The sequence below is a fragment of the Punica granatum genome, chromosome 2 (genome assembly GCF_007655135.1).
Source record: "Punica granatum isolate Tunisia-2019 chromosome 2, ASM765513v2, whole genome shotgun sequence".
Lineage (NCBI taxonomy): Eukaryota > Viridiplantae > Streptophyta > Magnoliopsida > Myrtales > Lythraceae > Punica > Punica granatum.
This window is the reverse complement of record NC_045128.1, coordinates 12,752,041-12,768,596: the sequence shown is the minus strand read 5'-3', so window position 1 is coordinate 12,768,596 and position 16,556 is coordinate 12,752,041. Positions and strand designations below refer to the sequence as shown.

General features: G+C 39.6%; 3 protein-coding genes, 1 long non-coding RNA gene and 1 other non-coding gene across 6 annotated transcripts; 2 read left to right on the top strand and 3 right to left on the bottom strand.

The window, feature by feature from the left end:
* Positions 1-41: 41 nt before the first annotated feature.
* LOC116195982 (deoxyhypusine synthase) lies at positions 42-3,827 on the bottom strand. Of its 2 annotated transcripts, none has more exons than XM_031525460.1 (7): positions 2,905-3,827; positions 2,154-2,321; positions 1,777-1,995; positions 1,490-1,576; positions 1,152-1,257; positions 838-1,073; positions 42-408 (listed from the first exon to the last, which is right to left on the bottom strand). In XM_031525460.1, exons 1-7 carry the CDS (start codon positions 3,109-3,111, stop codon positions 331-333), a joined length of 1,101 nt encoding a protein of 366 aa, XP_031381320.1. In that variant the 5' UTR covers positions 3,112-3,827; the 3' UTR covers positions 42-330. The 2 variants fall into 2 exon arrangements, with proteins under 2 accessions (XP_031381320.1, XP_031381321.1); XM_031525461.1 differs by having other exon boundaries at positions 73-408; positions 2,154-2,317; positions 2,905-3,043.
* Positions 3,685-6,733, top strand: LOC116195984. Its single transcript, XR_004154745.1, has 4 exons — positions 3,685-3,857; positions 4,283-4,380; positions 5,870-5,931; positions 6,078-6,733. It is a non-coding gene; the product is annotated as an uncharacterized LOC116195984 (long non-coding RNA).
* A 3,615-nt stretch (positions 6,734-10,348) lies between these two features.
* LOC116193676 (F-box/LRR-repeat protein At4g29420) lies at positions 10,349-11,964 on the top strand. The gene is given in 6 exon segments (XM_031522418.1): positions 10,349-10,406; positions 10,688-10,762; positions 10,765-11,048; positions 11,050-11,294; positions 11,422-11,599; positions 11,851-11,964. Coding segments are annotated over 6 exon segments (954 nt in total).
* A 310-nt stretch (positions 11,965-12,274) lies between these two features.
* Positions 12,275-12,346, bottom strand: TRNAP-UGG. The gene has a single exon. It is a non-coding gene; the product is annotated as a tRNA-Pro (tRNA).
* A 53-nt stretch (positions 12,347-12,399) lies between these two features.
* On the bottom strand, positions 12,400-15,021 carry LOC116193499. Its single transcript, XM_031522221.1, has 7 exons — positions 14,511-15,021; positions 14,032-14,117; positions 13,529-13,607; positions 13,390-13,449; positions 13,132-13,253; positions 12,936-13,007; positions 12,400-12,803 (listed from the first exon to the last, which is right to left on the bottom strand). Exons 1-7 carry the CDS (start codon positions 14,892-14,894, stop codon positions 12,701-12,703), a joined length of 906 nt encoding a protein of 301 aa, XP_031378081.1. The 5' UTR covers positions 14,895-15,021; the 3' UTR covers positions 12,400-12,700.
* Between the last annotated feature and the right edge of the window lie 1,535 nt (positions 15,022-16,556).

The following is a 16,556-nucleotide window of genomic DNA, read 5'->3' as shown; positions in this document are numbered from 1 at the left end:
GCAAATGACAAACGCTCAAAAGGTAAAAGGGTCTAAAACCATACGTAAAAGATATTGATATTGCTCATTGCATATGGTGTCAATTGTCTCCACCACATTGTTCCATTATCTCCGGAACAAAGGCTACATTAATGATATCTCTTCGGGTTAAACCCAACGCTGCTTCCAAAAGAGAGTTGCATCCTCCTCCGGGAATACAGCCTACTGAATATTATGCTAAACAACATCCACTAATAATTTAGTGAACACGCTCAATAATTAGCAAAAACCAATAAATAGCCACAGAGCCAATGATCTTTAGTCAGGAGGAATTTGAGCTAGGCCTTGGTCTCAGGGAGCTCTTCGTCTCCTTGAAGCAAAGGTTTCTGCCACAAGTAATGGGAAAGCTATCGTAGCGTCACAGTGCACCTGATCGAACAACAAAATCAGAACCATTATCCAATGAAAACATCTGCTCTGCCACAAGTACGGGGAAAACTTTTCCATTTACTGCATGACAAACGTATCTTAAGGGTTGCTATACAATACAATGGGTTGAAAAGTAGAATTACTAAAGTAATTTACTAGATTTCAAGTAATTTATTCACAATTCACATAATTTATTTGATTTATAGGTATATTACTCGGAATTTTTTCAAACAATACGCATGTTCACCCATTTATTGGTTGATAGAGGTATCATTCTCTCATTCAAATCAAATGTCTCAAACTACTTGGAACAAAAATATGGAACCAAACAGACAGAATCTAATAGAACAAGTTACCATCTCTTCACAAAAGGAAAAATGGAGTTTCAAATAATGTATGATAACAGAGAGATGTGGAACAATGATTTACCTTGACAGTTTTGGCTGAACCACGAATTTTCCCCCAGGAGACGGCCTCATCGGGCCGAGCCCCAGAGTCACTTCCATCGAACTCTTGAGCAGTGTTTATAAAAACAGCAAAGTCTGCACCATTCCGCATCATATTCGCATTGCAGATATGGTGCTTTGGCATTCCACCTCCAAGGATTATCATCCCCGTCTTCCTGGGACTTGCATGTACAGATTCACCATTCATGGCCCTAATATCTATCAAATCAAAGTAACAGATTTAGACACCAGAAGTCAGCTCTTAGGCATGAGATGGTGTTCAAATAGAGGTGCTACCTTGGACTATGTCCACGATCAGACCTGGGCTACGGAAGGAATGGAAGTATAACATGTCTCCTAAGGAGCCATCTGTTAAGCCAGGACAAAATACTCGTATATTGTTCTGCAAGAAGTATTTGTTCAAGTTTAGCTCTTACAAGATTGGCTGCGAAAAAGAATTAAATGTTTAAGCTCTTATGGGTGGAAGGAAGAAAAAGGCTAAAAGGTGAACATAGGATGAAAATATTAATCCTCAAATTCTCATACAAAAATTAGAACAAATAGCATGAACATGTCAAGTTCTAAGAAAGCAAAACTACTCAAGGAAAAGGACCATGTACCAGTATATTTCATACCTTGTACGCCCAATAAAGATAGGAAGTTTCATCATTAATCTCCTTCCCAAGGCGAGCAATTAACTTGGAAGGTGTCCATAATACATTCTGCATAAGCAGGAAAGGGGGGAAAAAGATTGATTTCTATCTTACAAAGAATACAACTTTAATGAAATAGGGACTTCAAAAAATATTTGAAAATTATTTTCCAAAGGGGCATTTTACTAATCGAATTGAAGATTCCTTCTGATGTCAATTCAATGGAAATAAAGCCACAAACTTTAAAACCAAAGGATTCAAGGAATCACCTCTTCCATTTGTTCCTTCAACATCTGGTCGAAAATTGGAATTATCCAATCCTCAAATTTACAGTAGTTATCGTTTGGAACCAATAAGTTACCGATACGGTTTAATCCCTTTGAGCGCAAAACGGCCCCTGGAAGAGAGAAATCTCCTTTATAGGTTGGAGCAAGACATTTAATGAGATCTTCTTCTATACCACCGGCTGTTGTTACAACCACATCAACCTGCAGTCATTGCAAAAGGGAAAAAGATAATTTGCGGAAATAGAAGACTAAAAATTTGGCAAGTAGAACCATCCTTCTTGTCTCCCAATCTATGTAACTTCATCAAGCATAACAAAAGCAGCAAATAGATTTAACAAGATATTTAACACGATACTCACCATATGATGCTGAACAAGGTACCGAACGGTGTCTCTGACCCCAGATGAAATAAGGTTTGAAGTAAATCCCAGAAACACTTTGCACTTAACAGACTCTCTATATGCAGGGTCTCTCTCCTCCTGGCTGCAATCTTCTGCTATGGCTTCATCAGCAAGCCTCCAGTCTAGCTTCAAACAAATAAACAACTTTCTCAACTAATAATTCACTAAAAAATGGCAATTAATCAGGATTACTGATCGAAATAGATTTTCTTTCTGCTGAAGCTGACAATGCCACTAGCAACTCTAGTGATAACTGCTCCTCCAAAGCTAGAGGCCTTAGAACGAGATAACCAAAATATTCTCAAATCACATTTCAATGACAGTAGACAGGCGATCAGTTTTCAGTTGCAGAGCTCAATCCAACTAATTAAAAAAGTCCCAAATGAAAATTCAACGTCAAATAGCAATTTAATTAAAATTAAACTGATAATAAAAGAGAAAACTTTTTCACTGAAAACTTCGAGGGCTCCTCCAAAGTTCAAGACTTGAACCTCAAGTAACAACAATTTTTTCTGAAATGACTATACAAAAGGAAATTGAAAGAACTATTTTACGTCAAGAAATTCTTCCTCCAAATATTGAAGCTTCAACTCAGTTCACCACAATAACCATTCTTTCAGATAAAAATTCGAGCTTTGCACTCAATTGGTGTCATCAACGTTCAGTAAGATCAAACTCAGAAGGAACAGAGGGCAGGTAGCAAACGAACCATTTGGTTGACAACTTCAATGGCTTCACCGAGGTTGGAGGCCTGGAACCCAGTGGAGACCATGGACCTGAGGAGCTGAGAGTAGTCTACACCCTTATTGAAATCATACCCCTCGATCTTCAAGCACTTCCCTTCTAGGCTTTCCGATTCTTTGAACACTGTGGAGTGCACCGTCCCGAGGAGGTTATCTTTGATGGCTTCCCCCATCCTGCTCAGCTCTTGAAGTCAAACCCCACAATTGAATTGCGACCCAATAAAAGAATTTATATAGCACAGGAGAGAGAGAGAGAGAGAGAGAGGGCTTGGAAGGGGCTGAGTTATGGCTGTGTTCGGCAAGTTTCCGTTTTGGGGGTAATGGCAGCGCTCTCACCTATCGGGGAAGAAGACGAATATAGGTTTTTGCGAAAAAGAAGAAGATTCCTCCAAAAACCACACGTGCAGAACACAAATGGCCTTCCTTCAATACTGTTTGGTAGAATCAAAACCTGCGTCGATCTCAGTTCACAAACAGAGATGACTCATCGATAATTAATTACCAGCTAGGAACTGACAAGAGAACTCGAACAGATTACGACCAGCAAGAGATCACTCATACCCACATCAGCTGCTCAACGAAAACGACTACTCAACAGCCCACAAGGACCCCTTCAAGGATTTTAATTCAGACCCAAATCGTGAAAGCTCGTCTCGCGGGACATCTAATTGCTCGAAACCCAGAAGAAGGGTTCACTCATTTTCTTGCTTGGCGGGAATCATAGAAGGAAGAAGGAAGAGGAGTCATCTGACTGAAATGTGCAGGAGTTGGAGAGGGGCAGAGTTGATCTTGACCAGGAGGCGGCAGAGGACGGAGACGGGGCAAGAGGCGGCAAAGGGCGGAGCCGGCGACAGGAGGATGTGATGAGAGGCTGAGGTGAGAAATAGGAAGAGGGAGAAGTACAGACCAGGCTTGTAGGGTAAGGGCATTTTTTGTTAAAAAATGAAAAGTATGATTACCACTTTGCTGTCAATTTACAGTAGTCACTCTCCCTGGGTGAACTACGTCGGGCATTCATGCTGCCAATAATCCGCTTCAGTCGAACATGATAATCTGATGAGATCTAAAACCAGATTCTAATTAATCCAGAGTCGATCTTTGTATGAAAAAAGGATAATATATTTGATTCATGTTCAACCGAAAGTTACATGATACATTTACGTATAATCTATCGCTGAATATATCCGATTAAAGAATTGTAAATCGACAAGAGATCATAACTCATGTTTAATCGCATAAAAAGAATTAGCATTTTATTTTTTAGGGAACTTCTAACATGACTTGATAGCTTGGAAGCGACTGAGTTATGGTTGCGGTTGGGATTTTTGTGTTGGGTTGATGCAGCGCTCTCACCTATCCGGGGAGAAGATGAATGAGGTTTATGCAAAAAGGAGGAGGCTCCTCTGTCGGATTTAATGTGAACTCGGGTCCAGTTTATTCAGGTTAGCCCCACGATCCATGTTTCTACTTGGGCAGCTTTGGGCCCTTTCCCACGTGGCCCAACTCAGCTCTTAACGGTACCCGCAACCCGTTCTCTTTTAGCCTAGTCCAGAACTTGGCCCAATTCATTCGTTATTTGCTAGACTTGGAATCGGTCCGGTCATACTGCTCCGTTTTACTAGTTCAATCAGTTCTCTGCAGCCTAGGCTCATCTGACCAACGGATCCTCTCAGGGACTCCATGATCTTGACTAGTACATGAATTCAGGTGCTACACACCACGTTACCTCAGACCTGTCTAACCTTAGTTTTTGTGACGATACCCCTAATTTATATCATGTTTTGGTGAGTGATGGTAAATCTCCTCCAGTCCTGCTTCTGGTTTCTCTACTATTAAACTCTCTGAGCGTCCTTTACACTTGAATCACATTCTTTATGCACCACATATTTCCCAAACCTCATATCTATATCCAAATTTGCCAAAGATCGTTCTTGTCTCTTTGAGCTTCATCCCAATTGTTTCAATGTGAAGGATACTCATACACGGCGGGAGCTTATGAATAAGTTAAAGATGGACTCTAATGTTTCCATCCGAGAGACAGGTGCACTAATAGTCCTCAGGTTCATCTTTCCTCTTCTGGTTCCGGAATCTTTCGGCATCAACGCCTTGGTCACTCGTCTTTTCCTATTTTTCGTTGTGCATTCAGTCCCTCTAGTCCCTTTTAATAATGATCATGTATCGTGTGATCATGTATGTTCTGCATGTCAATAAGGGAAAATAATAAATGCCTCTTTTCTTCATACCCTTAATTAAAACACCTCTTTGTTTGAGCTTCCTGCACCGATCAACTCTTATACTAATTAGCATTACTATATTCATTTTCTTGATGATTATAGTAAATTCTCTTGATTTTATGGCCTAAAATCTGGATATGATGTACTTCACGTTTTTCGTGCATTTCATAAAGAATCTTTATGGACATCGAATCAAATATTTTTCCATTAGATGGTGCTAAGGAATTTATCTCTACATATTTTCAATTTGAATTGCAGAACAATGACAATTTCCATCGAATCTCCTATCCTCACGTTCCTTAACAGAACGGTTTAGCTGAACGCAAACACCTCCATATCGTCGACATGGGTCTGACACTACTTTCCCACTCTTTTGTTCTTATGAAATTTTGGATTATACCTTTGAAACAACTGTGTATCTTATCAACAGGATACCTACAAAATCCCTTAATTTCTAGAGTCCCTATGAGGTTCTTTATGGTCGTAGACCTGATTACACTAACTTACGTGTATTTGGGTGTCTCAGTTATCTGTACTTACATCCTTACACTCGTCATAAGTTAGAATCTCGGTACTAACCATGTGTCTTCCTTGGGTATCCTTACCATTATCAAGGATGTCAGTGTTTTACCCCCGCTACTTGTCATCTCTTCATATCCACTCAGGTTGTTTTCAATGAGTATTACTTTCCATTCAGGTCAACTATGCCTATCTCAGTGGAAGATGGCAGGTTCACTTCAAGCTCCGCATGTGCTCCTGGTATGTCCTTTCATCTCTCTTCTAGTACCTCTATTGGTCTTCCTGTTCATATTCCAGTTCCACCATCTGTTTCACAACCCTATGAGTCCATTATACACCTCCTACTCTTACAGCTCTTGCTCCTGAGATTCATGACCATTCTACAGGTTCTACAGTCTTGCTTGAGGATACTTCGGGTGTTGATGTTATGCTTGTGCTCAAAAAACCCACAGGATGGTGACCCGATCCAAGGACAGAACTCTACCTCCTCATCGATTTAGTATTTCTCGTCACCCTATGGCTTTCTTTGTATTTGCTGCTTTGTCGAAACCACAACGTTTGCTCAGGCTCGCAAGCACCACCATTGGCGAGCAGCGATGTAGGAGGAATATCTGGCCTTACTTCATAGTAATAATACTTGGGATCTTGTTTTGCCATCTCCAGCCCAAAATGTAGTTGACTGCAAGTAGGTCTACCGTATTAAGCAGAAAGCCGATGGTAGCATTGATCGATACAAGACTCGCTTAGTGGCAAAGGGCTTTAATCAGCGGGAAGGGGTAGATTATTCAAAGACATACAGTCAAGTCATCAAGTCGGTCATCATTCAGACAGTTATGTCTATTGTTGTCTCCTCTCAATGGCTTATTCGACAGCTGAATGTGAAGAATGTCTTCCTGCATGGACACCCCACTGAAGATGTTTATATGACATAGCCTCATGGTTTCCTGATCCCTCTCGCATTGATAATGTATGCAAACTACATCGTTCTTTATACGGGCTCAAGCAAGCCCCTAGGACATGGTTTCAGCGACTCAGTACCTATCTTCAGTGCCTTGGGAAAATAAAACTTCCATCGATGAGAAGCAAATGAAAGGCTTTCATAAAAATTCTCGTAAAATCGAGAATCGGGTTTTCATTCTTTACATGCCAGATGATGAATTAGTAACCGCATCCAATCTCCAAAAAAATTCCAATTGTTTCGAACTTTCTATTTTTGGAATGGAATATTTACAGAATCCCCATGAATAGGATCAAACCTTATTCCATGGTATTTACATGAGATTCCTCTTTCTTAAGCAAGCCCCCGAGATGGCTTTGTTGATCTATGATTTATAATTCATCTTTTTTTTTTGGAGAAATATTATCGATCAATTCTAATTCTTTCTTTTTCTATTGATTCTTTTCCGATCGAGATATATGGATCCACGGATCTATGTGTCTATATAGATCATTTGTTCATGGATTAACGAAACTGCGCAAAAGCTCTATTTGCCTCTGCCATTCTATGAGTCTCTTCCTTTGGCAGCATCCACTAATTCAGAACTTAATTTGAAAGCCATATTTCGACCGGGACGTTTTCGGGATGCCTCTAATAACCAACGAATGGCAAGTGCTTTTCCTTGTGTGGATCCTATTTCAATGGGAACTTGATGAGTCGATCCGCCTACACGTCTTGCTTTTACTGCTATATCGGGAGTAACTTATAACAAGACTAGGACTGGGGCAGGAGTCGTCTTGCCCTGTTCCAACCAACTGAATTTAGAGTTTACCCTGTGATTCCAATTTTTTGCAACGAAGAACGTTGTCGAATATGAGGCTTTAATCATAAGATTGAGATTAGCAAGTCATATGGGGGCAAAAAAGTTAGACGTGTATATTGACTCCATGCTCATGGTCAATTAGGTGAATGGAGTATCTGCTACCTGAGACAACGTGCTACCAAAATATCTATTTTGCATAAATCGAATGAAAGAAAGCAAGTGTCGCGAGTCGACAATGTACACGCTGACGCCATGGAAAGGCGAGCAAGCACATGATTAGCCTCAACAAATCACAAAACTATGGTAGAAACACTGTCCCAGTCAATAATAATGAAGTAGCATCCCAATTCATAGAAGAAGATTGGACAACCCCAATCATCAAGTGTTGCGAGATGGAACACTCCTCTCTCTTAATACTAAGGCACGCAAGGTTAAAGATAGAGCAGCGAGATACACAATCATCAACAGTACACTTTTGGGAAGCCCCACTTGGTCCCATACCTAATTTGCTTAACAACCCTAGAAGGTTTTTACGTCTTTCATGAAATTCATTTAAGGGCATGCATCAATCACTTTGGAGGAGGAGCATTGGCACATAAGGTCACAGGGCAAGGCTATTATCAATCCACTTTGTTAAAGGATATAGAGGATCTGGTGAGGAAGTATGATCAATGTAAAAAATATACATGCATTAAGAAAACGCCACCCAATCTATACACCAGTTGGGCTACGCATAGTCGTTCTCTTGCTGGGGCGCGGATATGATATGATCATTCCCCCTCACACAAGGCCAAAGGAAGTAATACTAGCAATCGACTGCTTCACAAAGTGGGTGAAAGCAAAGGTACTAGCATAAATCACAGAAATCCAACCAGGGGCTTGCAAGCGCTCTCTCTCTAGAAATCAAAGGCCCTCGAGCCCTGGTTTGATGAACTTGGGGCCAAGCAGCCCCTTGGTTAGGTCTTTGACCCCACTGCGCTGATAGGGGCCAGTGAGTGCCGAGGCTGGGTTTGCGACCCCATCGCTAACCTAGCTATGGTTTCAGGCTCCCTAGGTGTAGCTCATGCTCAGGCGAGGATTCGAACTCTTCGTGATCCCCTAAGTCAGATTTGGCTCAGTGAGGTTGATTTAACTTCACTAAGGCCAGTTCTGGTCTCCTCGGCTCGAAAGCAGTCTATAGGGTGTCGTCTTTTAGTCGGAAAGTGGAAGTTCGGCGGCATTGGTGGTCCTGTGGAGGAGGTGGTGGAAGGGTGGCAGGTTTGGAAAATTTGATGGTGTTTCGGTAACTTCTATTCTTATTACGTATGAATAATTCCAATTACACGTTGGGAGAGTGAAGCACGGCTATTCAGCCTCCATTACATATCCGAAGCCCCATCCATAGTTGCTATTACGGAAACAAACGACGAAATGGGAATTACATATGTAATGGATCGGTAATCAAATTCCCATTATATGCAACCAAACAAAACCTTAGAAATTTGCCGGATACCTTCGACCTTCAAAGATAAATACTTTGCCTCATTCGGTCACTTTTCCAACCAAATCAGTAAAGTGTGTCACATACAACGGTTCATTTAAAATAAAAAGGGGACCTATACGTAACAAATTTGAGAAAATAAAAAGGAAAAAAGATATCCCCATGGTCACCACTGTTGGGATGAAGTTGTCGATGCCTACTAAGGTGACCAGAGGCCTCATCCTAGGAGGTGATAGTATCTGCGACAAAACACTACATTCTTGGATTAGATCGCCTGTTCACTAAGAATGTGATTGGAAAGTCATAGCAACGGTTGTGGCCGCCACCCGCCAATGATGACCCACTCCTATCAAGTGTCGGGGATGTGGGGCTTCTTTCTTCAACATCCTAAATTTGTTAGGCTTAGGTTCTTTTTAATTATAATTACTCTTTTTATCTTCCTGTATGCACGTAACTCATTTTAGTTGGAAAAGTGATAGAAGGGGCAAAATAAGGTTGGGGACCGCTTTTCAAGCAAGCTGTATTCCCCCCCCCCCCCCCCCCCCCCCCCCCCCAAATAAGGGCCGAAGCCAAGAAGTCAAACTGTAGTTGACTCTCGTAAAATTAACCAAAAAAAATTCCTATTGGCAATTTGTGTCCATTACTAATCATTTCGGACTTGCTTCTTTTTTTCTTTTTTGTTTCTTTTTGTTTTAAGCTAACTGAATAACCCGTCAAACCACAAAATGCCCCAAATTCACTCTCCAGTGGTCTCTGGTGTTTCGATGAAATGGAGGATTTTCCCAACCACCTCGTGCTCGACATCTCGAGCAGACTAACCATCATGGCTGACCTCGCCCTCTCTCACCTTGTCTGTCGTTCCTTCAACTCCCTCTCCCGCCACGTCAAGTCCATCAACCTTGCCAGCTGATTGATACGTTGCTCACTGTCTGTTACATAGATCAAAGCATGTTGTAATATATACCTTGTAATGTTTCTAGCTAAAAGAATGATTCGAATCAGAAATTGAATAAATGGGAAGTTGAAGCAGGACATTCACGGTGGCTTTTTACCATTTTGAACGCTTGCCAGTTAATTTGTTCATCGCTTACCATCTGATACATAGCTCAAATAATGGTGTATATTTAATGTTGAAGATTTCAAGCTAATAGAATGATTAGAATCGTAAAAATGAATGAATGGAAGGTGAAGCAGGAAGGTCACGGTGACTAGGTACCATTTTGAACACTTAATAGCTTATTTTTAAGGGGTAAAGTGTGTTCAGTTCATGGAGAAGTTGTCCACTGATATGACATCGTAATGCTTGCAGAGAAAAGAATCATTGAATATTGTGCTAACAGGTATCTCGGTTTATCGCATTTGATAGCTGGTTTGCTGTTATTCTGTGTTTCCCGATTCCCTCTATTTGGATGAGGGAATGACGTCTAGTACCTTTTGGTTCCGAGAGGAAACGGAACTTTTTGATGCACTTACGGGTAATGTTCCAAAATTTTGATGCGATCTGACTTATTCTGTTGTAAATGAGGCTATATGAAGGCTTCTGACGGGTTTATGGGGTCTGATGAGAAGTCACCACGTAAAACGTTTTGCTGGAATTTCAATTTAAGTGGTTTCTGTGAGAAAATTAGAGACTTACAACGTTTCTGTTCAACAATTCATCACTGGGCATTCTATTTTTCCGTTTCAGATGTCTCTGTTTTTATTAACCATCATCTTGATCCTGGAATTTTCTTAATTCTTTTCAAGTGTGCTGCAGGCTGCAACCTTCTGAAACTCGAGCTGAAGAATGCCTGGCTCTCAGTAGACGGCCTCACTCCACTGCCAAAGCTCACGAGTGTCTTGAGTTCATAAGACTCGACGATGAAGACTTGAACAAGATCAACACTTGCTTTCCTTCTCTGCAAGTTCTGAATTTATTAGGTGTTGGAGGGCTCAAGGATCCGAGGATCCAGCTCTTGCATTTTAACTCCTGTCAATGGACCGTCTCGAATGTTCTCCTCACTCTCTCCATCTTTGCTCCAAACCTTGAAAAACTCAAATTGAGGTGCATAAAGCCAAGTCCTCTCGTCCTTGAAGCCCCTGATTTCAACCTCTCCATTGTCCAAGCAAAATTCATATGAAGTGGGCTGTCTTAGTAATCTCAGAAGTCTACAGCTAAGCTCTCCGAATCTATGCAGCCTTATGGAGGCCTTTTCATGTGCTGAAGCAGTCGAGAATCTGACCGTGAACTCACAGTGGACCAGAGACTCAAATACTGGGGGAATTATGACTGCAAAAACTGACCCTCATATGCTGTTTGAGAGTTTCCCTAGCATGACTACCCTGACAGTGGGCCCCCGGGCTTGGTTAGATCTCGAGCTCTGGTTCTGAGCTATATAGGACAGGAAGATCGGTATTGAAACAAGACCAGCAGGCTTGAAGAGCTTGTTGGGCAATATCTGAGATTAACATCACAGAGTCGTTCATTTCATCCTTATTGAGCAAAAGCAGCAATTTGAGGGAGCTCACGATCCCCGTGCATGAGGATGATGATCCGAAGTTGGTTAAAAACGCTATACTGAGGTTGAGCAGTCATTATTCACTGGTGAGGTGGAAATTGGGGAGTTGGGAGGAAGTTGACGAGGCGGCATTCAATCCTTCTGGGTGGGAGATAGTCGTTCAATCTCAGGTACTCAAGTGAAGGTGAAGTGCTATATGTATATGTGAAGCCTTTTCTCACCATATTGTTGTGAGAAAGAACTTATTTATGTGAAGTAAAGTAATATATATATGTGTGGGAAGCCTCTCCTCACCTTATGGTTCGAGGAAGAACTTATGGGATTGCAGTTGCGAGATTGAAGCCGGCAAGACTGCAACACAATTGGTGGTTAAGCCGGGTTTTGTGAAAGTTTGGTTTGTTTTTCACCATCATGTCGTCAGGAGGATGGACTGACTGGTCAGAATACATTATTGCAGCACGGATTTTGTCAAGATAAAGATTGTATAGTGGGTGAATCTGTAGATTCACTTGTGAGAGTGCAGTTCTCTTTGTGATATAGCAGACTTCATTATTTGCATGTTCAATCCAAATAGTTCAATAAGTCTTGTCCTATAAAATCTCTACTTCAGTGTAAGCAACCGGGGCCGATTCTTCTTGATGTTTAAGGAAAACAAGAAGATTTTAACACAATCTCGATTTTTTTTTTTTTTGGGTAAAAAGAAGATTTCACAATGTATCAAAATCTTCGGCATTGTTTCGATTTGAGTGGGACAACAGACAAGAACAAAAAGATAACTAACTAATCTTCCGAGAATCGAACTCGGGGGACAACAGACAAGAACAAAAAGATAACTATCAACAAATGGGGCGTTCCGAGAATCGAACTCGGGACCTCTCGCACCCAAAGCGAGAATCATACCACTAGACCAAACGCCCTCTGATTGGTGTCGGAGCCAAAATTTATAGATTTGCCTGCCCATAGCAGAGTAATTAGCCACCAATTATTCATATAAATAATCGCTATAAATATGATGCATCTTATATCTTGAGAAATTGTTTTACAAAGATAAAACATTGACCAAATCATGAGAATACACCAATGCAAGACCTTTTGCTCTTCTTGAGTCTCCTTTGACCTTCTTTCCGCGATTTTACTCACTTTCACACCTGGGTTCCTCCAAGTAGAACATCATTTCCGGTGACACGGCAAGCCTATAAAAGACACAGCATGAAGCTAAACTATCCTACATTGATTTTCATTTGTCCTTCCTAACTCATCAGTAAATCCCACTAAATCTTGTGAGTGCTGTAGCCTGCATCTTCTGAAGTCAGGTTCTCCTTCCACGTCTCAAACTCAGATCCACCAAACACCAGCTGCTTTATTCCAACATAACTGTAGTACGAAAGCGAAAAAAAATTTAGTATTGAACCAGTTTTTCTTGCGTGATTTCAGTTTACTATTTGAAACTGGGAACCCAAAGAAAATAAAGATATAATTGAAACACAAAGCACATTGAGAGCTTACTCTGAGCTCATTTGGATCAACGCATTTATCAAAACATCAAGTAGCAACGGTTCACTGGTCCCAATATCAACCCTGCACAAAGATGGAGAAAGTCTAATATCTCAGGAGGATCTACAACTGCGATTGTGATGTACAATAAATTTAACATAATCCTTGACATGCTATATTAGATAAATTAAGCCTGAAACTTTTATACCATATGCGTGCAAGGTTGTCTTGAATCTCAAGGTCCCCAATGTTGTAAAATGTGGTCGGTGTTACATTTGCCCCCTGAATGGCATCATAATTTGGTCTTTTGTCCAGAGAAGACTGCGACAGCTGCGGAATTCAAGTGGAAAGAAAATAAATGACTTCCTACTTTCAGAGGAACCATAAAGCAAATAGCCCAACAGAATTCGAAAAATGAAGACATTTGAGTAATGCAAAGAAGTTTGATAGAAGAAAGATTAATTACTTGCATATTCATGGAATTGCAGCCACCAAGACGGCCGACAATGTGCCAAGATCGGATTGTCTGGAATGAAAAATCAGATTAACAAGTCAGTACAAGAAAAGAAACGGATTCCATAAAGAAAAATAATGGGAAGACTTACATCACAAATTAAGGAAATATCCTTTTCCATCAGAGCATTGTAGAATTCGAACCAAATGTACGAGTTTGAGAAATCAAATCTGTAATTCCCAAGTTAATGGATACATCAGGAAAGGCATTGTAACAGATGATCCCCACTTCACAAAGTCTTATCAAGAGAAAGATGTGAACTTTGCAATTCTTATATGATCTAAAAGTTACAATTACTCGATCAAGCACGTGACATATAGCTCATACTTATATAAGGCCATAAAAGGAGTCCTTAAAGATGCCATTCGTTTTGTATTTTCTCCTGTAGAGAAAACATCATTACAACCTAACAGCTCAAGGTTCAAGACATGCTAACATAAGATTCAAAACTACAATATACTTGTACAGCAATAGATTTCCGTAACCAGGTGTGGACTTCACAGAAGCCAAAAAGTGGAGCTTGGATGTAGAGTAATTAAAGCTTGTTTGAGAAGTGTGATTGTTAAGGTCATGATATGTTGCCTCTTGACTTACTTGTTGAACTTCACTTTCATGGGTAATGCCGAACCAGTCTTAGCATGCAATATCTTGTTCCTCTTCTTTCTCAATCTATCCTCCATCTGCAAGATCTCTGAACTTATTAAACAAGCAGGAACAACTCATCCTTCAAGCACAACAGTAACCATCAATGTAGGATCCATTTCAGGATTACACGGACATCCCGAATGAAATAATACTACTTGTGTAATGAACCGCCAGTTAATGGTACATTTCATGTGAATGAACAGAGATAGCATTCACTTCTGTATCCACATTTTAAAAAGGGCTCTGTTTCTTCGTTACCATTGCCGCCTAAGCATTTCATAGTATCAATCGACGAGCAAGCAACAACCATAACCGGTCCAAGTAACTTCTCATCGATGAAATATCACTCAATTTTACCAAGAAAACCAAACAAAGAAGCTTAGACCAATTCGACAAAGAACAGTAAAAATGGAGACTTGGAACTTTACTTTGGTCAGAGCTTTCTGTGGGTCGTCGAGACAGCTCCCAAGGATGTCCGCAAACTCAGGATCTTTGTCGTAATTCCGCTCATCCTCTCTCCCTTTAAATCCACTCCTCGACGAGAATTCATCCTCTTCCCCTTCTTCGTCTTCATCTTCACCGAAATCGTAAATTCCTCCGCTCTCCTCTCTCTTCAAGTTCTGGGTACTGCTGGAACCTTGCCCCCCACTTGCTCTGGCGGTGTAAATGGACGATGAGCTTCCGCTGGTTCCTGAATGAGTAGTTGAGAGATTGAAGGTGGAAACCGGAGGTGATGAGGGGAAGGCTTCGGTGAAGGGAAGGCGGGCTCGTTGAGGAAGAAGCCATGCGAAGGGGTGGAGGAGGCGGAGCATGGCGGAGTTTGTTATGGCTCAGCGGAGTGAAGCCGAGGTCGAGTACGGTTGCTCTGCTCTTCCTGCTAATCCCGAACCAGAAGAAGGAAGAAGGGGGAGCTGCTGGCCATCAGAGCTTATGCTTATTAGCATGGCTCGGCTATTGCGTGTCTGTAAGTGTGACTGTGAACTAATCTTTTGGCCCAAAAGTAGAGTCTCGTTTCAATCATTCCCCTCAACTTTTTCTGGATTTCAAGATGATCCTCGTTGCTTTTTGTCTCTCTTTTTTTAAGGAAAAAAAATATAACGAGAGGTGTCCGTGTTTCACATAGGCCGTGCAGATATCCTTATAAAACTTGATCTTCTTTTTCACTTATAAAATACATTTTATAAGTAATTGAAAATAGTAATTTATGATCACCGAAAAATTAATAATTTACAATCAATTACAATAAATTATTAAATATATACGATTAGTGGTAATTTAATACACAAATAAGATAAGAAAAAATTATGTAAGAAAAGAGAAATTGATATAAGTTATGAAAAATTAGACATTGTTCTCACGTATGAAAAATTAAAAACATGAATCCATCCACGGCTATATATATATATATATATATATTTATATATTTCTTTTCAACATACTCAAGATCCATATGGTATTACATAGCGTAAATATGTTAATCGCATAAAAAAATTAAAGAATAAAAAAATTCTACGAAAGTTTATGTGCGAGAAAAGTAAAATTTGGAAAACACCTTCAAAAGTCCAATTGTAGATGTACACATACTAAAATAAACTCACATGTGTGCAAAAAAAATTGAAGAACTCTTGTGCCGTAGTAATACTTTTCAGAGCCTGACTTTCTCTGCGGTACATCCGCTGTTAACAAAATATTATACTGAATATACTCCATTTATAATATAAAAAAGTATATAAATAAATATCATCAGGTTTATCTTATCTAAAGTATATATATAACATATTATATCTATAAGAATATGATTTTGTTTATTTTTTGAGAAGTAAATATATAACATATTACATATATGAAAATATGATTGTATTTATTTTTTGAGAAGTAAATATAATCTTCGTCATCTGTTTTATCCGAATATTTCATAAGGTACTCCAGATTTAGAAAATTCAACAAATGAGAAAATAATGTCTTGGTTTCATAATCTATATATATATTCTAAAAAATTAAAATATTCGTTTTCTTAACCAAAGCCCAAAAATTCGAGGAAATAACGAACAGTCCCACAAGTCTATATTTATATATTTTAAAATTAAAATTAAAATGAAAAAAATTCATTTTTTTCTAAAAGTGCTCAAAAACTAAGAAAATAATAAATTATCCTACAAATTTATATGTTTTGAATTTTTAATAAAAAATTTAAAAATTCTTTTTAAACGAAATCTAAGAAAAGCTAGAAAATAATTTTTTTTTTCGTGAAAATAGCACAGTACAGTACGGTTTTTTAACTTTTTTCATGATGCATCACAAATTCAGATGATTTCCTTATACAACATGAAAAGGAATTTCATCGTTCAGTATGCCATCCATATTACATCAAGAAATGGACAAAACACTGACATGACAACTTTTTTGGGGGGAGTTTTGCAACAAACAACAACTTAGGAGTATAAGCAAATAAAATATAAGTTAAATTTTTTTTA

Bases quoted from the DNA above. Each gene is read 5' to 3' on its own strand.
- LOC116195982 (XM_031525460.1), bottom strand. From the start codon at position 3,111: ATGGGGGAAGCCATCAAAGATAACCTCCTCGGGACGGTGCACTCCACA. The intron at 2,322-2,904 runs GTTCGTTTGCTA...ATTTGTTTGAAG, and splicing joins TTGAAGTTGTCAACCAAATG to CTAGACTGGAGGCTTGCTGA. The intron at 1,074-1,151 runs GTAGCACCTCTA...TTGATTTGATAG, and splicing joins GATCGTGGACATAGTCCAAG to ATATTAGGGCCATGAATGGT.
- LOC116193499 (XM_031522221.1), bottom strand. From the start codon at position 14,894: ATGCTCCGCCTCCTCCACCCCTTCGCATGGCTTCTTCCTCAACGAGCC. The intron at 13,608-14,031 runs GTAAGTCAAGAG...TGGGAATTACAG, and splicing joins ATGAAAGTGAAGTTCAACAA to ATTTGATTTCTCAAACTCGT. The intron at 13,450-13,528 runs GTAAGTCTTCCC...TTTTCATTCCAG, and splicing joins ATATTTCCTTAATTTGTGAT to ACAATCCGATCTTGGCACAT.